The 19,878-nt window shown below is 43.3% G+C and overlaps 1 protein-coding gene and 1 long non-coding RNA gene across 2 annotated transcripts; both read left to right on the plus strand.

Moving 5' to 3' along the window:
• Positions 1-3,531: 3,531 nt before the first annotated feature.
• Positions 3,532-4,636, plus strand: LOC120665090. Its single transcript, XR_005671101.1, has 2 exons — positions 3,532-3,952; positions 4,206-4,636. It is a non-coding gene; the product is annotated as an uncharacterized LOC120665090 (long non-coding RNA).
• A 12,159-nt stretch (positions 4,637-16,795) lies between these two features.
• LOC120665085 lies at positions 16,796-17,925 on the plus strand. Its single transcript, XM_039944516.1, has one exon. The coding sequence runs from the start codon at positions 17,106-17,108 to the stop codon at positions 17,634-17,636; it is 531 nt and encodes a 176-aa protein (XP_039800450.1). The 5' UTR covers positions 16,796-17,105; the 3' UTR covers positions 17,637-17,925.
• Positions 17,926-19,878: the final 1,953 nt, after the last annotated feature.

Below are 19,878 nucleotides of genomic sequence, written 5' to 3' on the forward strand. Positions count from 1 at the left end.
GGCAGCCATTCATGCCGGCATTATTTTTTTGTTCAAAATTAATCTGATAATTGCTAATATGCATGCATGCCTACAGTGGATGATCATGATGGCATCAACGTCGACGCCGGAGTTGAAGCCCACCCTGACCGTCCAAGCACACCACAACACTTGAGTATAGCAGTAAGTTCCTCAACTGTTCTCTTCATGGCATCGAGTGATTTTATTATGAGTTCATACAATTTATCACTTCCGTAGGTCTCTTGTACAAGTGACAAAAGCAACACAAATCCCAAAGAACATTTGAAGCCAAAACTTGGAATGATCTTTGATACACTCAAAGATGTGGAGGAATTCTACAAGTCGTATGCACATGAAGTTGGTTTCTCCGTTCGTGTTGGTCAGCACAAGAAGGGAAATGAGGAAATATTAATCAAGAGGTATTATTGTTCAAGGGAAGGGTATAGAAAGGAGAACGTACCAAATGCAAGTGATGAATCTGGGAAAAAAAGGAAGAGGTATTATTGTTCAAGAGGTATTATTGTTCAAGTGATGAAATATTAATCAAGTTGGTTTCATTCATAGGAAGTTGAGCTTTGTTGAGTTCTGGCTAAGGTTTGACACAGCTTTGGAGTGCCAGCGCCAAGAGGAGTTGAAAGCCGACAATGTAAGTCTTCACACCACTCCTAAAATGATGACACCATGGCCCATGGAGAAGCAATGTAGTGTGATATATACACATGAAGTCTTTAGTAAATTTCAGGAACAAATCGTAGTTGCAAGAGACCATTGCATTGTTCAAGGTATTGAAGAGTGTGAAGATATAAAATGTTTCACCATCAGTAGCCTATCTGGAAAAGAGCGAGTTGTTCAGATGAACAAGACAAACATGTTCGGTAGGTGCTCCTGTAAATTATATGAGTCCTATGGCATCCCGTGTCGGCATATCATACAAGTGCTTCGCGCCGAGAAGCAAAATGAGGTACCATCAAGTTATATTTTGAAGAGATGGGAGACAAGATGTAAAAGGTGTGTATTGTATTTTTTCCCTTATGTACAGCCCCTTTTATATTTTATACTATCAGTCTTAATGACCTCTTCAATTTTACAGGGAACTATTCTATGATCATGAAGGTAACCTACTGGATGAAAAGCCAAAGGATCCTAGGGAGGTGGCAATGCGGAAAAAGATTTCAGAATCGCGCAAGTTTGAAGACCTTATCCAAATGGCCAAGAACTCTGAACAAGGGATGGACTTTTTATATTCGAGTTTATCGAACCTAGTAGAACCTCTCCAGAAGATCACGCCTGCTACGAGAGTTGATAAACAGGATGAATATGAATCTTTCCTAGGTAATAGAATTCCAACTGAAGTCGATATACATCCACCAAACGATATCAGGTCGAAAGGGAGATCCAAAAGAATTAGAAGAGCAAGGAGCCTAAGACCGGAAGTGGAAGTAAGGTTAAGAAGAAGCGCAAGTGTAGGAAATGTAAGCAAGTAGCTGATCATGATGCACGCAATTGCCCAAACAATGTGGTTGGCTGATTTTTTAGTTTCCTGTAACCTTATTGGTGCTAGGTGGATGGTTTGCCTTTCTTTTATGTGTTGCTGGGCTCTTTTTTTTCTTCTTCTGTTAAGCAATATACTGTTTGCCGAATGTTTTTAAACATTCATTATGACCCTTATCACTGTACTGTTGGACACCGATATACAGCTGTTCTTTTACTACTGTTAAGCAAGATTCAGTTTTTCTTCCCTCCTGCATTGCTGGACAGCAAAGCAAAAATGCTGACCATCTTCTTCTGTTCATGGCCATGATCATGTGACAGTTCCAGCAGGCCAGTCACTGATTGAATGAGGCTGCTCAAGGTAGATACTATGATGGACTGAATGTTTCACGTGAAATTGTCATGTATTGTTTATCTTCCCACAATATCAGGCTTGTCGTGAAAATGTGATGAATTGAGAAGCCATGTTCAGTTCTTCAGTCGTTCAGTCGTTCAGTTCTTCAATTCTGTGATTAACCTGAAAGGGAACTCTGTGAATATGTTGATATGTTAATATGTTGCAAGCAATAGAACTCTGTGATTAACCTGTCAGATTGCATTCAGGTAGAAGACTACATTTTCAAAGAATTATACAACAATGAATCAACCATGAACCTGTCAAATTGTACTCTATCACCTGATTGTCAAGCACCGGCCACCGGCATCATGACTGGGCGCCGGTTGGAGTTGGAGGCCGGCCATGATGGTCACTCAGCACATATTGCAAAGAGTTGGAGAACCAACGAAAATGCAAGCATCTAATCCAGCACATATAGCAGCTCCTTATGGTCACTCAGAGCTTGTCAACATACCTGATGGACAAATATCAGAGGCTGCAAAAACTAGACATGATCAAGCCACGCTTGCATGACTCCTTTGGGTAGTACCCCCAACTGCTGTTATGCACACCAAATTGTTTCAATATAATTTCTGAAACCTGCAATGAAACCTGCAATGATCCTTTACAGAATCTGGAAACTTGCAATATCCTAGTTTGAGACATGTTTGCCATCAATATTTGACAATACATGAAACTGATAGTCAATCAGAACCTGTATCAAAGTGTCACCACAAGCAAGAATCTGGTTTGCAATTAGTCAAACTCATTATCAAATGACAGAACACAATTGCATTACATATTTTCAGATGATAGATTACAATTCAATCTAAATCCTTTCAAATGAAATCTTTGTACATGGTCACTCTGTCAATACAAAATTTCAGAAAATAGGCTACCATCCATCACAATTCAGTTCACAGAAAATGGGATCCTCCACAGAAAATGGGCGAAGCTACAATCCTGCTCCTGCTCGGCTCGCTTGACCGACCGTCCTCCTGGCCGTGGCGGCGCAGCTCCAATGCCAGGCGACAATGCTGTTGGGCCGCGGTGAACCTTGGGACGAGGGCGGCGGCGACCCCAGGGCAGCGGCGAGTGGAGGGCAGGGGCGACCCCATGGCGGCGACGAAGGCAGGCTGTGCAGTGGAGGGCGGCGGCGCAGTCGAGTCCGGCGGAGGCGACCCGAGGGCGGCGGCGCCTCAAGGGAGGCCGGCGACGACCCAGATCGAGGCCGGCGGCGGCGACCGAAGGAAGGACCTCGGAGGGGATCCGACTCCCGGCGCATGGATCCGCGTGACGGAGGGGAACGGACGGAGGCTCACGGACGGACGGAGGGGGAATGTGCAAAAAATGCACGCACGGTGGGGGAAGTGGCGGGCGGCCAGATGCAAAAATTTCCTAGATCTCTCCGCTGCCCTCGGATGGAGATCCAGTGGCTTTTGTTGGAGTTTCCAAAGTTTCCACCAAAACTCTGGTTTCCATAGGATACGGTGCCCATATGGTGTCATGGTCCTTGTCGTCTCGTCGATCCTACTGTTTGCGAAAATTATTGCAGGTCTCGGGCTCTCATCAGGTAGGCTATCATCCGGACAAATTAAATCAGCAGCCGCATGGCATGGCCTCGGATTATTTGGGGAGACAACTGAATCGCAGGGGCAACGTGACTGCGCTGGACCACGGCTATCCACTGTGCTGTACCAGTCAAATTCGGGCCAAGCGGCTAATGTGGGATGGAAAGACTCGTTCTCCCACCCCGGCTCAAAGAAGCCTAGAAGCCCACATGTTACTAGGGGAGGGGAGGGGAGGAGAAATTACTAGGGGAAGATCTGACGAACCAATCGGCCGATGATTTTCCCTCTTGTTGGCCAAGAACCCAAGCAGTGCTCTCTCGAGTTGCCGATTGCTCTTGCTCGCAGCCACCACGGACCGGAGGAGAGAGGATTCGTGATTGTATATGTAGAGGAGAACCAACCATATTTGGCTCTTTACTCCCTTCCTAGCTGATGGGTATGGGAGGAACCCTTCCAGATTCGCCTCCTGGATCCGATTCCTCCCTAAGTGACGAGTTCTCCTAGGTTGCCCTCAGTAAGTCTGCCTTGACCTTGCAATCAATTGCAGAAAGATGTAGTGATTAAATCAGATTTTTCGTCCCTTGCAAAACTGAGTGTTTATTAGTGTCTCCTTTTGCAGTAAAGATGTATTTGTTTCGTAGAATCTCACATGTCACCTTCTAAAAATGTTATACTGTAGACGTTCTCGTTGTATATAATATAGAAAACATATTTACTTTGTTTCAATTGGTTCAATCTTGTTTCTGTTCAACCGATTTTGTCTGAAGGGGGACAAGGCGATGGGGCTAGGGAAGGGGGTTGCTGGAATGGATTGTCACCTATGGGCTTAGAGAAGGAGGTCCGGGGGAGGTAGGGCGGCCTAGCGGTGCTTGCGGGCGGCGGTGGCGAATCCGGCGGCGTTGGCGGAGGCTGGGGGGGAGGACGCTGGGAATGGCGGAGGCGGGTGGAGGCAGGAGCGGACGGGGGAAGAAGGTGATGCTGGAGCCGTAAGATCTATGACAGCCCAGATTTTGGTTGTTTTTCCAACCAGTTGGACTATAGCATGACCTTATAAAAAAAAATCCCAGTTTATCAACGTTTACGTCGCTCATAACATCAGTTGCGTGACGAGATCGGTTTCTGAAACTTTGAGGCCTTTTAGCCATTGTATTATGTGTTTTTACCTGTGCTCGGTTCCAGAAGATCTCTAATTCTGACACTCTCGATCTTGCCCCAAACCATGGGTTTCTTCATTTGGAAAGGTGCGTGTCAGAGTGGATTCGATTCCAGATTTCTTTGAGAAAATGTGGAAAAAAAAAACTTCTTTGGATAGATAACTACTATACCTGATTGAAGGACTCCTTTGTCCGAACTATAGATGGAGTATTACCCAACAAAGGAGGTAGTGGTTGCCGCAAGACACCATGTAGGACCTATCCTTACTAGGCATTTGGTGCCTACACCATGGGGCGATCTCCTGCGGGTCTCAGCTATTCTCGTAGGTGGCTACCCGGATGGTATTAGGTTCCAAATTTGCAAGGTTGATCCAGATGGATGCAAGAAGGTATCAAGGAAGGATTTGGTGGATCATGCTCTGTTCCTTGGGCTGAATCACTCGTCATGTTTACCCATCAAGAATTTTCCTGGCCCAAAGGCTCAGTGTATCTATTTTTGTGCTCCTTGGGTGACACAAACGTGTCAATGGTTTAATCGATTGCATTGTGGTTGGGGAGGCGTGAGAATGTACGACTTGAAATGAAGAAAGTTTGGTCATGCTCTTCCCTTTTGTTGTGATACTAAGGGGTGGATCAACCTTCAACCTACAGAGGTGTGGATCACTCCGAATTTTTAATTACCAGTACCATTGGTGTTTATTTACAAATGTGTTAGGAGGAAAAACTGTAAGACACTAAGAGGCTCGCCAGTTGCCTTTAAGCTTTTACGGTAGGGCATCCATTTCCTATTGTTTAGGGCCCGTTTAGTTCCCAAAAATTTTCACCCAAAAATTTTCACCTGCCCTTTAAACACATGTATGAAGCACTAAATGTAATTAAATAACAAAACTAATTACACAGTTTCGATGTACATGACGAGACGAATCTTTTAAGCCTAATTAGTGCATGATTAGCCATAAGTGCTACAGTACCCCACATGTGCTAATGACGCGGTCAAAGGCCTCAAAAGATTCGTCTCGTGGTTTCCAAGTGAGTTCTGAAATTAGTTTTTTAATTAGTGTCCGAAAAGTCCTCCCGACATCCGGTCAAAGTGCTGATTTGACATCCAAAATTTTTTGGATGGGGAACTAAACGCGCCCTTAATAGCTCAAAGCTCAATATTGATATGTTTGGAGGGCACAATCTAACACCCAAAATGAAACGAATGCGCACAATACCCCAACTGGCACCAACAAGATCATGGTCAGATTTAGAGACTGGGGGGGGGGGGGGGGGCAATGCAAAACCTCGTTGAGAGGTACCTGAGTAACTCATCCTTCTACAGAAGAAAACATAATTATCCATTTTTTAGGGAATAAGAATTTGGCCAAGTGTTTTTCTTAAGTCAACCACTTGTTTCTCGCCATTTAGTTGCTTTAATGGCTCTAAACCTAAGCTTTTTTTCGCTCCTTCCCAGGGAATAAGAATTCCCTTTGCTTAGGATACTTGCATTTGCTGGATGATTCCTGTGCAGACCATCAGAAGTTCCGCCTTTCAGCGATGTACTCCTGAGGAAAAAAAACAGAAATTAACCCCTGCGTACTTGATAGGCCGCTTATACATTCAATGAGATGCTACAGAAAATCAATTATGAGGCCTAGAGCTTGGGGGGTTGGGGGGGGGGGGGGTAACCAAATGTCGTTGAAACGGATTAAAGAAAGTTTTTATTCATTACAGGTCAATGTGTTTGTGTTCTAAAATAAAGGCTCACGACAGGAGCCATCAAGTTTTACCATTTTTATTACTTAAGTCCTAGTTATATTTTTTTTATGAGCGGATGCTATGTCTAAGATCAAACACGGAAAATTTGGATCAGGTAACTATTGATAGTAAACAAAAAGAGAAAATGGCAAACCTGAAATCGATTTCTCAAAATTCTGAATGAAAAGAGCAGCTAAACATGAATGATTCAAAAGCAAGGGGGCATGTGCTGCCAAATCCTGGTTGATTATTGGCGCACTATCACATAATGGATGCTTACATCTTTTGTTGTTTTCCATCATAATGATAACCAGATCTTATGGATGATGCCAAATAAGGAAAGGTTTGAGCAGGGATTGTGGATAATAACCAAATGTGAGAAAAAAATTACAACTGATTTGACTGCACAATATTTGTAGAGAGAGTTTTTTTTTTGCTTCAGTAGGTTTCTGGTTAATTCTTGTACTCCACCGGCAACACTGTTAAGTTATTGAATTTAACTTTGACCATCCATCCTATTGAAAAATTAGGGCAAATAAATACAAATATGAGTTATCCTTAAATACCTCTGATGAGAAAAATGTCGTAACAAAATAAGTAATAGTTACATAATTTTTTTTGCATAAAACAAGCATGCAAAGTAGTAAAAAAAAGTCAACAGTGATCTACATTTTGGAATGGGGAGAGTAGTTTCTTTTATTTATTGATAAAAGGTAATATTTGATGCACTTCTCTAGCTTCAACTAAAAAAATATTTGATTTATGTTGCATTTGGTTGCAATGCTTCGAAAGCAACTAAATACTAAAATAAGGTTCAGATTAGAGTAGTTACCAATAAATCATTCACCGATGCACAATGGCCCTGTTTGGTTTGTGCTACGCTAGTCATTAGCACAATTTCGACCGCTAATTAAATATATTAAATAAAGTCAGTATATAAAACTAACTCCACAACCCCTACACTACTTCACGAGACAAATCTAATGAAGTCTTTGACCGCATGATCAGAGGATGATTATTGTAGCATTAATGTAGCTAATTATGGATTAATTACTGTCATTAGATTCGTCGCGTAAAGTTACACCCATCCGTGAAGAGGTTTTGCAAATAGACTTCATTTAGTACTTCATGCATGCAAGATTCTCTTGGAGCGCTAGAAGTTGTGGCGCAAAACAAACAGGGCCAATCTGAGGGGCATAAGGCAGTCATTTTTTCCCGTAGCACTGTTTCACCGACCCAATCGTTTGGATATGTAACCAATTTCACGTTGTAGAAAACCTTGGCTCTCTAAAAACCACTTCCAAAAGGATGAAAATTTTCCAGATATATGATACCAAGGCTATAAACATCCACCTAAATTAAGGACAACTATTAGTTGCATGTGAGAAAAAGTTGTTGTAGTTTTAACAGATTGCCTGTAAGTCAAAATGAATATACCTTGTATGTAATCTGTCCCGAATAAAATTTTGGTGCATCATATACATTGGTACCATGGCCTGGTGTCCCTTCTTTGCCATCAATGTAACTATCTGCCCAACAATTATGTCCAAAATCACCAATCTTTACTTCTCCACTTTGTCCAATAAAAAATGTTGCCTGGTTTCAAGTCCCGATGCATAACACCCTTTTGGTGTATACATTCAACAGCTTCAGTTATTTTCTCAAAAAGTGTCCATGTCTTTTCCATATTTATTTCACGTTTACCAATAGGTGAAATATCCTTGATAGTCCTGCAAATAAAATTTAATATGCTATGTCATTCATTCATGAAGAAAAATACACGTTCTACATAGCCACCAGTATTTTCAAGAATCTAAGATCAAGATGAATAAAAAAGAGTAAAGTCTATTTTTGGCCATCCAACTCTTGCCTCGGTTTGGTTTTGGCCATTGAACTCCAAAACCGGGTATCTTTGACCACTCAACTATGAAAACCATTCATTTTTGACCATCGGGCTGTTTTGATGGGTGGTTTTGCTGACATGGACGCCACGTGGCAGTGGGGCCCACTTGTCAGTGTTACCCCCTCTCTCTTCTCTCTATCTCCCTCTTTCTCTCTCCTGTTTCGTCTCTCCTCTCCCTCCTCCCTGCTCGCCGCCTCCTTGCTCGCCGCCGCTGCAAACCTCCTCCCTCCTCCCTTCAGACGGCCGGCGGGCGGGCGGCCGGTGGGGCGGCCGGTGGTGGGAGACTGAAGCTGGGGCGGGAGACCGGAGCTAGGGCGGGCGGCTGGCTGGGCGGTAGAAGTGGGTCACGGCGGCGCTGGCGGCTCGGCCTCCCCTGCCTCGCGCCCAGTCCGATGGAGGGCGGAGCGGATCCACGCTGCCTGCCCGCCGGAGTCCCAGCACTGGGCCTGGCAGGAGGCTCCCCTGCGCTGCTCGATCCGCTCCGCCGGCGCGCGGGGCTCCGCCTCCGCACCGCTCGCTTCCGTCGCCGCACCGCGCCCACGTCGATCTCCGCTGCTCGCCCATGGCCGTCGGGAGGAGGCGCTCGCCCACGCGCGACTAGCGTGGAGCTCGCCTGCCTGTGGAGGCGCAGCTCACTCACCCTCCCGGCCGAAGAACTCCTGTCTTGCCGCCGCCGGTTCCTCCCATCGGTCAACGAGCCAGGATGACTGGCGGGGAAGCAATGCGGGGTCGTGGTGGAGCTGTCCACCGAAGGAATCGACAGACAATGGCGTGGTGGTGGCGAATTTGGCAGGGAAGGCGGCGCGCGACGGCGGAAGCAGAGTGGTGGCGTGGCTTTGTCTGGAGCAGAGCAGAAGGATCCCGGCGGCGGTGCTGATGCCGGCATGGCGAGCGCGTGGATGGGACGGCCCCGCAACACGCACAGACGGGCCTGGGACCCATTGGTCGCTGGAGCTGCCGGTGAAAGCGCGACAGATGGCGGCGGCCGCTGGAGTCACGGGGTCGGGGGCAGGGGACTCGTGTGCGGGGACCTCGAGCCGCTTGATGGGAGCAGGGAGGGCGGAGAGTGAGGGAGGGGGCGGAGGGCCGCCGGAGGCGCGGAGAGAGAGGAGGAGGGAGGGGACGAGCAGCGGCGGTGAGCAAGGAGGCGGCGAGCAGGGAGGAGTGAGGAGAGAGGAGAGATGAAACAGGAGAGAGAAAGAGGGAGATAGAGAGAAGATAGAGGGGTAACGCTGACAAGTGGGCCCACTGCCACGTGGCGTCCACGTCAGCAAAACCACCCACCAAAACAACCCGATGGTAAAAAATGAATGGTTTTCATAGTTGAGTGGTCGAAGATACCCGGTTTTGGAGTTCAATGGCCAAAACCAAACCGAGGCAAGAGTTGGATGGCCAAAAATAGACTTTACTCAATAAAAAAACACATGTCTTTTTATTTGATGTTGGCTAGTTAACAAATGGAGGTAGTAGTATCTGATATTCTCGTTAGTAAAGGTTGTAGAGCACTTCACCAATTGGAGAACTGTGTAGCTATTTTTGCAAAATGGGGACTTAGCAATACTACTTGTATGAAAACAACAATCTTCATTTAGGCACGAGTATACAGCCAAGTGCATCAGCTTGTGAATAACTGATTTGAACAAGCATTAAACAATTGATATAGAGTAAACTATTTAAATTCTTAAGAAGATCAATATAACTCCCGACCCTTAGCCAAATATATGTGTATATAAACCACTCTGCCTCATACAGGTTTCCATTTGGATAATCAAATGTATTGGTTCATGTAGACCAGACTCAGAATCATCTGATTGTTCCTCTCTGGCTTCTAGATATTTGTCTCTACCTTCATCCAGTTCAATTACATATTAGTTCTTCGCTGTCCATGTCTAAATAAATGTGTCAACATGATACTTTAGCAATCTTTAGCAGTTAACACCTAGAAACTAGTGTATCAAACAGACTTGTAGAAATGCATGAACAATTAAACGTACCTAGTAAAATGTAACAATGCTGGGTTCTTTAAAGCAAGACATTATAAGGACCTCCCTAGAATGTGAAAACATAGAAACTGTCATACTAAAGAAGAATAACTTTGGATGAGAAGGTCAAAACTCACAAACCTAGGCTCCTTGTTATTATATGCATCAATGTCATCACTTTTCTTTAATTCCCTAATTTTCACCGCATACTGATCATTGGTGCAACCAACCTCATAAGCAAATTGATATACTTTGACAATGGCTCCTTCACCTGTTACAAATATCACAAATTTCATTTGTAAGAGGCTAAGAGTGATTGCAAATTGTTTTGATCTAACAATGTATACATACATATCAAAAGATCTTACCAAGTGATTTGCTGATCTTGAAATGATCCATAGTAGGGCTCAACTTTACCTTTATTATTTCTTCAACATCAGTGGAGTGCAACTACTGCAATAAAACTAATGTGATCAGCAGAAAATCTTTGATATCCTATAGCAGAAAAATACTTATAAGTTTACTTAGTACCAAAGGTCCTTCAAAGTCCATCTTGAAGATATAGTTTCTTGATCAATGCAGGGGGTCTACAATAAAGTTAGCTGGTAAGATTCAATGAGTAATAATGGAATCACTTAACATCCATACAGTTTTTCTATAGCACCCAATACCCCCCTCCCCCTCCTTGTAAACACTACAACTGCTGAGTTTACATTTTTTTTTAAAAAACAAGCTAAATGATGACTCTTAAATAAGAATATGTTCAAAAGATGGTTCCAAGCATTTATAAATCACAAGAAACTGTCATGATGGCAGCATCCTTTATACAAAGATTCTGAGATGTTCAAAAATAGTGACCATCCAACGATTGGTTCCGATGCTGGTTCGTCACATAAACCTATTTGTGCCTTTACTTAAAGTAATAAGATGATCTAGCTTTGACTGCTTCAGTTGCCGTTATACCTGAGGTGAATTTATACTTGTTTTCAAGAAAAGAAAAATTATGTAGGTACTTCTGTGACCATTGTTACTTTATTTGCATAAGATGATGTATTGATGAAGTGAGATCAGCAACTACACTCAACAAATAGTGTGAATCTATTTATTGACTGGTTTCAGTTGCCATTTTAGAATAATCCACATTAATATACGGCATGCAGGAAATATGAATCTTAGTTTCATACAGACTACAAAGATAACCCTAGGTCTGGAACACAATCAATGCTATAATGAACTAGCACTGAATCGTAAGTGGTCTAGGAAGAAAGTAAATGCTCTTTTCTTTCTCATGTACTCAACAAAAATCTTGTAGCCTTGTACACACTTTTTGATCGTCTTTCATTTTGCTAAGTCCTAGAAATGTTTTTTTTATTTTTGATGTAACCAATGTACCTCATATGCCCTTGTCAGCTTCCAGCAACCTCCACCTAATTATTTATTAGCATAAAGGTAAATGTACTTACGAAAAAAAGTTTGAGAATATTAATGCCAAAAAACTAGTTAAATCTAAATCGATTATATTATTATCATATTCATTATCCAACAAATTTATCTAGATCATAAAAGCATGTGTTGCATCCATCACTTAGATGTGTTGCTACCCTATCATGACACTACTATACTACATGACAACCTTGTCATCTCCTACTCTTATGCCATGGTATAATAAGAGGGGAGGGGAATACCCCTATTTATAGGACTCCATGGCTCATATGGTTTTGCCATGTGCCATCTTGTACACACTTCTTTACAAATATCTAACTCTAAAATTTTTCTCATACTTATCTAGCCATACAAATATTTAATTTCTAGAGTATTCCATATTTCACTATGAAGCATGGTAACCATGGTTCATGCATACTCTCTAATCTTCTACAAGCTTCTCGCAATTATGTATTTCTACTTCAACATAATGCATAAATCTATGAGTAATAAATCTATGAGTAATAAATCTATGAGTAATTTTGCATATAAATATGAAATTAAGAAAATCTCATATACTGAAGTACGTCTTGGGTTTCATTCCTTTGTTACATTGTTGACGAAATACTAAATTTTGTAAATGATGAAATTCAATACTAAATCATAATGCTGGTGTTCCTCGTTATTGCACGCCATGGCTGATGTATTGGTCTCGTCACCGCGTTAAGGAGCCGGAAGACAAATCGCCGCTCAGACGGAGATGGCGCAACAATGAATGAACTGCTGCAGGGCTCCAGTCATATTTTCATTAAAAAAAAGTTTGGATCTAGTAGTATGCATGAAGCATGATGGCTACATTTGGATGGGCCCGGAACCTTTGGATTGCAGGTTAAGCCAGTTGTAAATCTTCGCATTAGCTTTCTACCATGGTTGCATTGCTCCATTTGGATGGTGACGGCTGTGTGCTGACAGTGACAGATCATCAATTATTGTCGCTCTCTATGGCTATGATATATGACTGCATCGTGGTCCAAACTTCACAATTGTGTACATCCCTACTACTTTGCTTCTTCTTTCAATTTTTCCACCATTATAGAAAGTCGAATGAATGCTTGATGGAAACTTTTGCCAACGGTGTAATTATATATACCGGTTTGGGCAATTCCCTAGTACTCCGAAATGAGTGTAGACCGTCCATTTAGATAGATCTGGATGATTATTATTGCATATTACCTCGAGGTAATATGTTGAATATAATTTTTGTGTTATGAAACGAGAAAAATAGCTAAAAATATCTTCTATTAGATCTAACTGAATTTTTTCCCCTCACCAAGTGACGTGACATGTTTTCCCCTTTGTTTTTTTTAAAAACGTGATGTAACGTTGACATACTGTCAACGTGACATTTTTGTTTTACCTAATGACGCAAAAACATGGCAACGTGACATTAGGTGACATCGTGATTAGGTACAATCAAATTTTTTTCAGATAAGTGATCGTTGCACCTTGAGCGAGACATTATAATGACATGATATGTACAATATTTCTATGTAATTGATAGTTGCATTATGCACATTACTTAAAAAAACTAGTTGCATTATGCACATGGTGACACGTGATAGGTGGTATTTTTCTCTCTCCGTGCGTCAGGAGGAGGACGCCTGGTTGCTGCGATCCGAGATTGCCGGTGTTTCTGTTTCTCTACGCGTGAGGAGCTGCATGATTCCGTGATTTACGTTTTCCCATTAATTATTCTAATTACTTTAATATTTATTTATTTCAAACATAGATGGCTGTGATTGATTTCGGGTCTTACCTTCTAGGTGGTAATAGGAGTACCGTAGCAAAGTCGCCATATATCCTTGCAACTCTGTCTGGCTTATCAGCCAACCAGTCAATAGTGTTTTTCTCTCACACCAACATATCCTGACAACCCTGTTCGACTGGCTTATCAGCCAACCAGCCAACAGTATTTTTCTCTCACACCAAATCAGTACCAGCTATCAGCAACCAGCCAGCCAGCAGTATTTTTCTCACAACAAATCAGCACCAGCCACCAGCCACAGTCAGCCGAACAATTATTCATCAAAATGGTAAAGAGACGTCAATAGGTTGTGGCTAAATTTATGGCAGCCAGTTCCTTAATTGCAGACATGAGAAACAGGGTCTAAAATTTCTGCATTATGGATAAAAGAATCTTGTTTTGTTATAGCCGAACCTCTCATTGCAAAATATCACATATAACCAAGATTGGGTGCATGATTTCGCTGCTACCAGTTAATTAGTCCCTTTCTATCACAATAACTATTTAGTCACTTTACTAACTACGTGGCATAGCCATTTTAATTAACTACTCTATGTGATATACTCCCTCCGTCCTGAAATGTAAGGCATCCTGGCATTTTACCAGATTCATTGAACATTCTCTGAATCTAGACAAACTGTATGTCCAGATTCATTGAACATTCTATGAATCTGGACACAGTAAAACACTCTCAGAATGCCTTACATTTCAGGACGAAGGAAGTACTGTATAAGCATGCAGGAATTTGACAAATGCTTCCGTTGCAAATAAAGAATATAAATTCTTGTTATATTTTAGCCTAGCTTTATTTAGAAAGACGAAACACAAGTTTTTGGGAAAGAGCTCCTTAGGAGGATTGTTCGGTATTGATACATAGAGCATCTCCAGCAGCTTCCCAATAATCTTTTCCTAATAACTGGTATTGTGGGATGTCCCAATAGCAGTTTTAGGATTATTAAAGAAGTTACTTTTGTAGTCTCCTAATAATCTTCTCCCGATCCAACTACTTTATTGGGAGAGTCACCACTCCCCCCTTTATTCAGGGAGAGATGAGGTGAATTGTTGGGATGTCCCAATAATTATTGGAAAAGGGAAAGGTTTGAGAGACTTCTACAGCACTAGTTTCTTATTTACTCTCCCAATATGGTAGTTGAATTGGGGATTGGGGAACTGCTGGAGATGCTCTTTCGGCTATTGGACTTTAGCCATCTAGGGTGCGGCACTCAACCGCATCGCCTAGCACCACAACGCTTGTATTGCTCTCCCACAACCCCGTTTTCACAGTTTAGGCTGCTCCCATTTTGCTCGCCGCTACTACGGGAATCACTTTTGCTTTTTTTCCTCTAGCTACTAAGATGTTTCAGTTCGCCAGGTTGTCTCTTGCCTGCTCATAGATTCAGCAGGTAGTTCAAAAAATTGACCTATTTGGGAATCTCCGGATCTATGTTTATTTTCAACTCCCCGAAGCATTTCGTCGCTTGCTACGCCCTTCCTCGTCTCTGGGTGCCTAGGTATCCACCGCAAGCCTTTTCTCTTTTGAACCTCGTCATTAACGTTAAGGTTATGCCATCCTAAGGTGCTACTAAATGGAAGGTTATCAACGTGTATCAATACCGAAAAATCCTCCTATTTTAAAATAACGTCCGTGTCTCTTCGCTTGAATAAGACCAATTACAAGAGCTGCCATCCACCCTTTTGGAGAGACAGCGCTGCAAAAAGGAATAAAACACTAACTATTTTTAGCTTTTCTTCAAGTCTGATCTTTTAAACTTTATTTAATTGTAGGCGGTAAAAAACACAAAAACTAACAATATAGAATAATATTAGTTTATTCATAATGAAACAACTTTTTCTATTTTATAATAATTATTCTTTAAGTATCATTAGTTAAAATTGTAGAAATATTTATATTTGACGAAATCTAAAAGTTGTTACATTTTAGGATAAAGTTAGAAAGCAAACCACAGAGTTTGGTGGCATGGTGTCCTCCCTGATCTAAAAGGAAAAAAGGCTATATTTTATTTTAATTAGGCTAGTCTCCATGGGAGGTTTTATGGAGAATTTCATATCATTAAATTATACATATGCCACATCATCAATTTTGCTGATATAGCAAAGGAGGAGGAGGGAATTTTATCGGATGAAAGAGGAGTTTCACCTATGAAACTCAAACCACTTCTCAGTTTTGATAACTGTACCATAAAATTATGTATCGATTTTAATAAAGAGTAGTATTTTCAAAAATATTGTTGGTGAAGATATTTGAACCTCATAACAATTATCCACGAACTGACCTTCCATTTGCTTGTGCCGCGAGTCGGTTGTCCTGTCGCCGCGTATCGGCAGTGCACGCCTTCACAGCACAGCGCCCCACTAGGCGCTTGCCCGGCGGGCCCGGGTAAATCCGGTCTGCTCTTTGGGCTTGGCCGTTCAGTCCCGATCGCCCTCCACCGGGACCCCAATCCGTGGAGGCCACGTCGGAGTCGGCCCCACCTGTCAGTTGCAGGGGAGGGCGAGTACAGATGCGCGGGTAAGCGGTGGCGGGCGGTGACAAAAAGAGCCGGTGCCGATAGGTTGCACTCCAGCGTCAGCGCGGGCCCCGATGCTGACGACGGGCGTGCTGAGACCCTATGGGGGCGGTCCACGTGTCCGTGGGCCGCATAGTGTATTCAGTGCAATGGGGTCGCTCCCGCATGCCTTTGTTCCCGTTTCTTGTATCCTGCCGTGTTAATTCGCATCAGATGCCCCTTGCTCTCACCGCTAAATTCCCTGGCTCACCCTAAAGCACTCCACGAGCTCAGCGACGACTTAGCTCGACGACTACGACGAACTAATACTCGCTCAATTCCAAGACGTTAGATCATTAATTTTAGTCTAAGTTCAAAAATTTTGCTTGAGTTTATGAAAAATGTATGTATTAACATTTATATTCTATGATAAGAATATATATGTTCTCCAGATATATTTCATGGTGGATTTGAGGAACTAATTAGATATTGGATACTTTCAATGAATTAAAAAGTTAAAGAAAATTTTGACTTTGGATGAAACTGACTGGCAACACATTTTGGAACGGGTGGAGTATATCATCATGAGTACGTTGCTGCTGCTACATATGGATCTTGAACTGTGTTTCAAGTTGATCTATGGACCAAATAGGTGTCTTCTTACGCAAGTCAATTTTAGTATCCGTCTTCTTTGATTAAGTTGTACCCTTGATGCCATGGTGTCTTATTGCTGATAGAGACCGGATGTTATATTTCCTTCAAATTCATTTTAAAAACTAAAAGAGTTGCTCAGGGTAGACTTAGCCAATTCCCTCCATCTCCTCCCCAGTCCCCCACTCCACATGGATACCAGTTGTATTCCCAGTGCATAGGGAGTTTCACTTAGCTCCCAAACCAGAGAGCCACCGTCTCTAAACACCCCCTTTGCACCGTACGATACTCGCTAATTCTTCCGTTCCTGTTGTCCTTTCATGGCTACTAAATCGGGAAACTCATCCACCATCTTATATACTCCCCGTTCCTCGCTCGCCACATCACCATCAACATTCCACCATCCCCTGTGCACCTGCACCACCGGACAGAGCTCGCCTCCTCGGCTCCTCGCCAGTAGCCCGCCTGATCAGCTCGGTTCTCTGATCCGTAGATCGGCCGGCCATGGACGGGATTCCCAGGAAGCGGTACGGCTCCAAGGGCAATGCCCACCAGGGCGCGGCGGCCAGCAGCAGCTCGCCGGGCAAGCGCAAGGGGAAGGCTGCTGCAGGTGGCGGCGGCGGGAAGAAGAAGCCGCCGATCAAGGTGGTGTACATCGGCAACCCCATGCGGGTGACGACCAGCGAGGCGGGCTTCCGCGCGCTGGTGCAGGAGCTCACCGGCCGCCATGCCGACCCGTACAAGTACAGCGGCAGCGGCAGCGGCAGCGGCAGCGCCGCGGTCGACGCGCCGACGACAGCAGCGGGGGCAGCCCGGTGGGGCCGCAAGGCGGGCGCGCTGCCCATCAGCCCCGTCAGCACCCCGTCGTCGGACGCCGCCTCGGCCGCCGGCGCGGCGCATGCCTCGTCGTCGGTGCCGGCGGCTTACGACGACGACGAGGACAGCTTCGCGGCGCAGCTGATCGACAACAGCTACTCCGTCTTCTCGCCGCCGACGTTCCTCTACGGCCCGCACGGCGACGGCGAGCTGATGTGATCCCAATCGCGTGGTAGCTCATGATGTATGCGTGTCTTGCATCTCGCATGATGATGATCTGTATCGTATATGCGCGTACGTGCAGGCTCGATCCTAGGCAACAGGTAATAGAACTGAATTCTGTACGCTCTTGTCACACACTGCCAGCCACCGGCAAAGTGTACTGCACTAAGCTACTGTATGGTGTGGGCGCCACATAATCCAATCTGCATCGCTTGGGGGTTATTGGTGTGGTTTTGTAATGATGAAATGGTAATGGGCCGGGGTTGGTCAGGTGTTTGAGAGTCAACAATCCGATCGCTTTCGTGCTAATTGGTTCTTCTTGGAGACCAACAGATCAAGATGATGAAGTGCTCAGGAGGGATTATTAGTTAAGTGTCTGAATGAACCAGGAGAATCAGATTCCGCTCCCCCCCCCCCCCCCCCCCCCCCCGAAACCATACTGGCTGATCTCATTGATCCGTCCTTGACTCTGATCCATTTGGTACTTATATTAAATATACATAGGAATGATTTGAAAGATCGCTGGCTTTTGATGCAATAAAGCTTATTAGTTTAAGAATTGGTGTGCTCTGTATCTGGCTATGGTTGTATGGCTATATCTAGCTCTACCTTGGAGGTAGGTCCTCAAAAGAAATTTTCTAAAGTATTATTCATGAGCATATATGCAAGGTGTTTATAGGTGCTTGGTTGATTTAATTGCTACCCAGCATATATAGCTCTTTGGTGTTAATGCTGCAAATACCGGTAGCATTGTAGCTGGTAACGTAATAATAGCTGCAAATTCCGTTGCTCTGCCGGTTCATTACTTTCAGAAAAGAAAAGAAGAGCTTTTGCATTTCAAGTATGATATTGCTGCTCTCTGAAATAACTATGTACAGATTGGAAAATAGTTGCGATGTGTTTGCATTTTATTTGGTAGTACTCCCTCTGTTCCAAATTATAGATCATACGTTTTGGCAAAATAGATACATAATTTTTCTATATACGTAGCTAGATATACATATGTCTAGATACATAACAAAAACTATATATTTAATTTTTTTAAAAACAACCTACAATTTGAAACAAAAGGAGTAATATATATGGCAGCAAATTTTTTGCTTGATTGTTGTTGGACCCCTTGAACAGGTAAGTTCAGTTTGCACAATCAAATCTTTTTTCTGTTAATAACAATTTCTGAATATCAAACTTAACTTTGAGCGCAGGGTTTGGAAAAAAAAGGACGTGGTCAGTGGAGGCCCGAACTGAACGTTAAAATGGATTATCCGGTATGTTGATTCACAAAGATTTGTCTAGTTAAGTAATCCCAAATTGTTCTAAATTGAGTAATTTATTTGTTTCTTCTTAAGTGTGCGAGACAACAACAAGAAACTGATTGGTGCGGGTAATACGTATGCGACTACTTGCACATCATGACTCCACGCGGGAAGCCTACTACGGAGGACATGAGAGTACGTCCAAACCGTTCACTAGTATATTTTCATAATTATACTAACGCACATGATGTTAATATATCAGTCCTTTTTTCTAAATGATAGATGTCTCAAATGAGGGATGAATGTTACTCTACTGATCGGATCAACGCCGTGTGCGAGCAGCTCGCTGGATTCATTTTGAACAAGATCCTGGATCCTAGAGGCGAGTTCTATCACGACAGTGACATCCATAGAGGACTTCCATCGAACTCCTGGGCGGCCCAGTAGTTGGACTACAAACATGACTTGTACATTTGTAAATATTTCTAAACGTGATGACTTGATGTTTGTATATTTGTAAATATATTAGTTCATCTAATTAGCTTAAGTATATGTTCGCATTTCACTTTTAGTTAGTTTCAGATATTCTCTGAAAATGAACACATACATACGACCAATGAACGTATAGTATTGTAGAGCTCGAGTGCACTTAGCAATTATAAAAGAATAAACAGTAATAAATAAAACAAACAAAACTGGATTTGGGCAAAATAGTGAAAGCTCATTGGTACCGGTTGGAAAGAACAACCGGTACTAAAGGAGCTGCCACCTTGCGTCAGCGTGGCAGCCTCTGTGGTACCGATTGGTCTTTCCTACCTGTCGTGGTGTGGCAAACCACAGCCGGGTGGCGGAATGCACCCGCCTAAGCTCAGAGGGTGAGTACTCGGGGGTTAGCTAGCGACTAGTTCGATCTTGCTCAAGAACGCGATGAACACAGCAGGGTTAGAGTGGTTCGGGCCGCCAGAGCGTAATACCCTACATCC

This window comes from Panicum virgatum, chromosome 3N, assembly GCF_016808335.1.
Source record: "Panicum virgatum strain AP13 chromosome 3N, P.virgatum_v5, whole genome shotgun sequence".
Lineage (NCBI taxonomy): Eukaryota > Viridiplantae > Streptophyta > Magnoliopsida > Poales > Poaceae > Panicum > Panicum virgatum.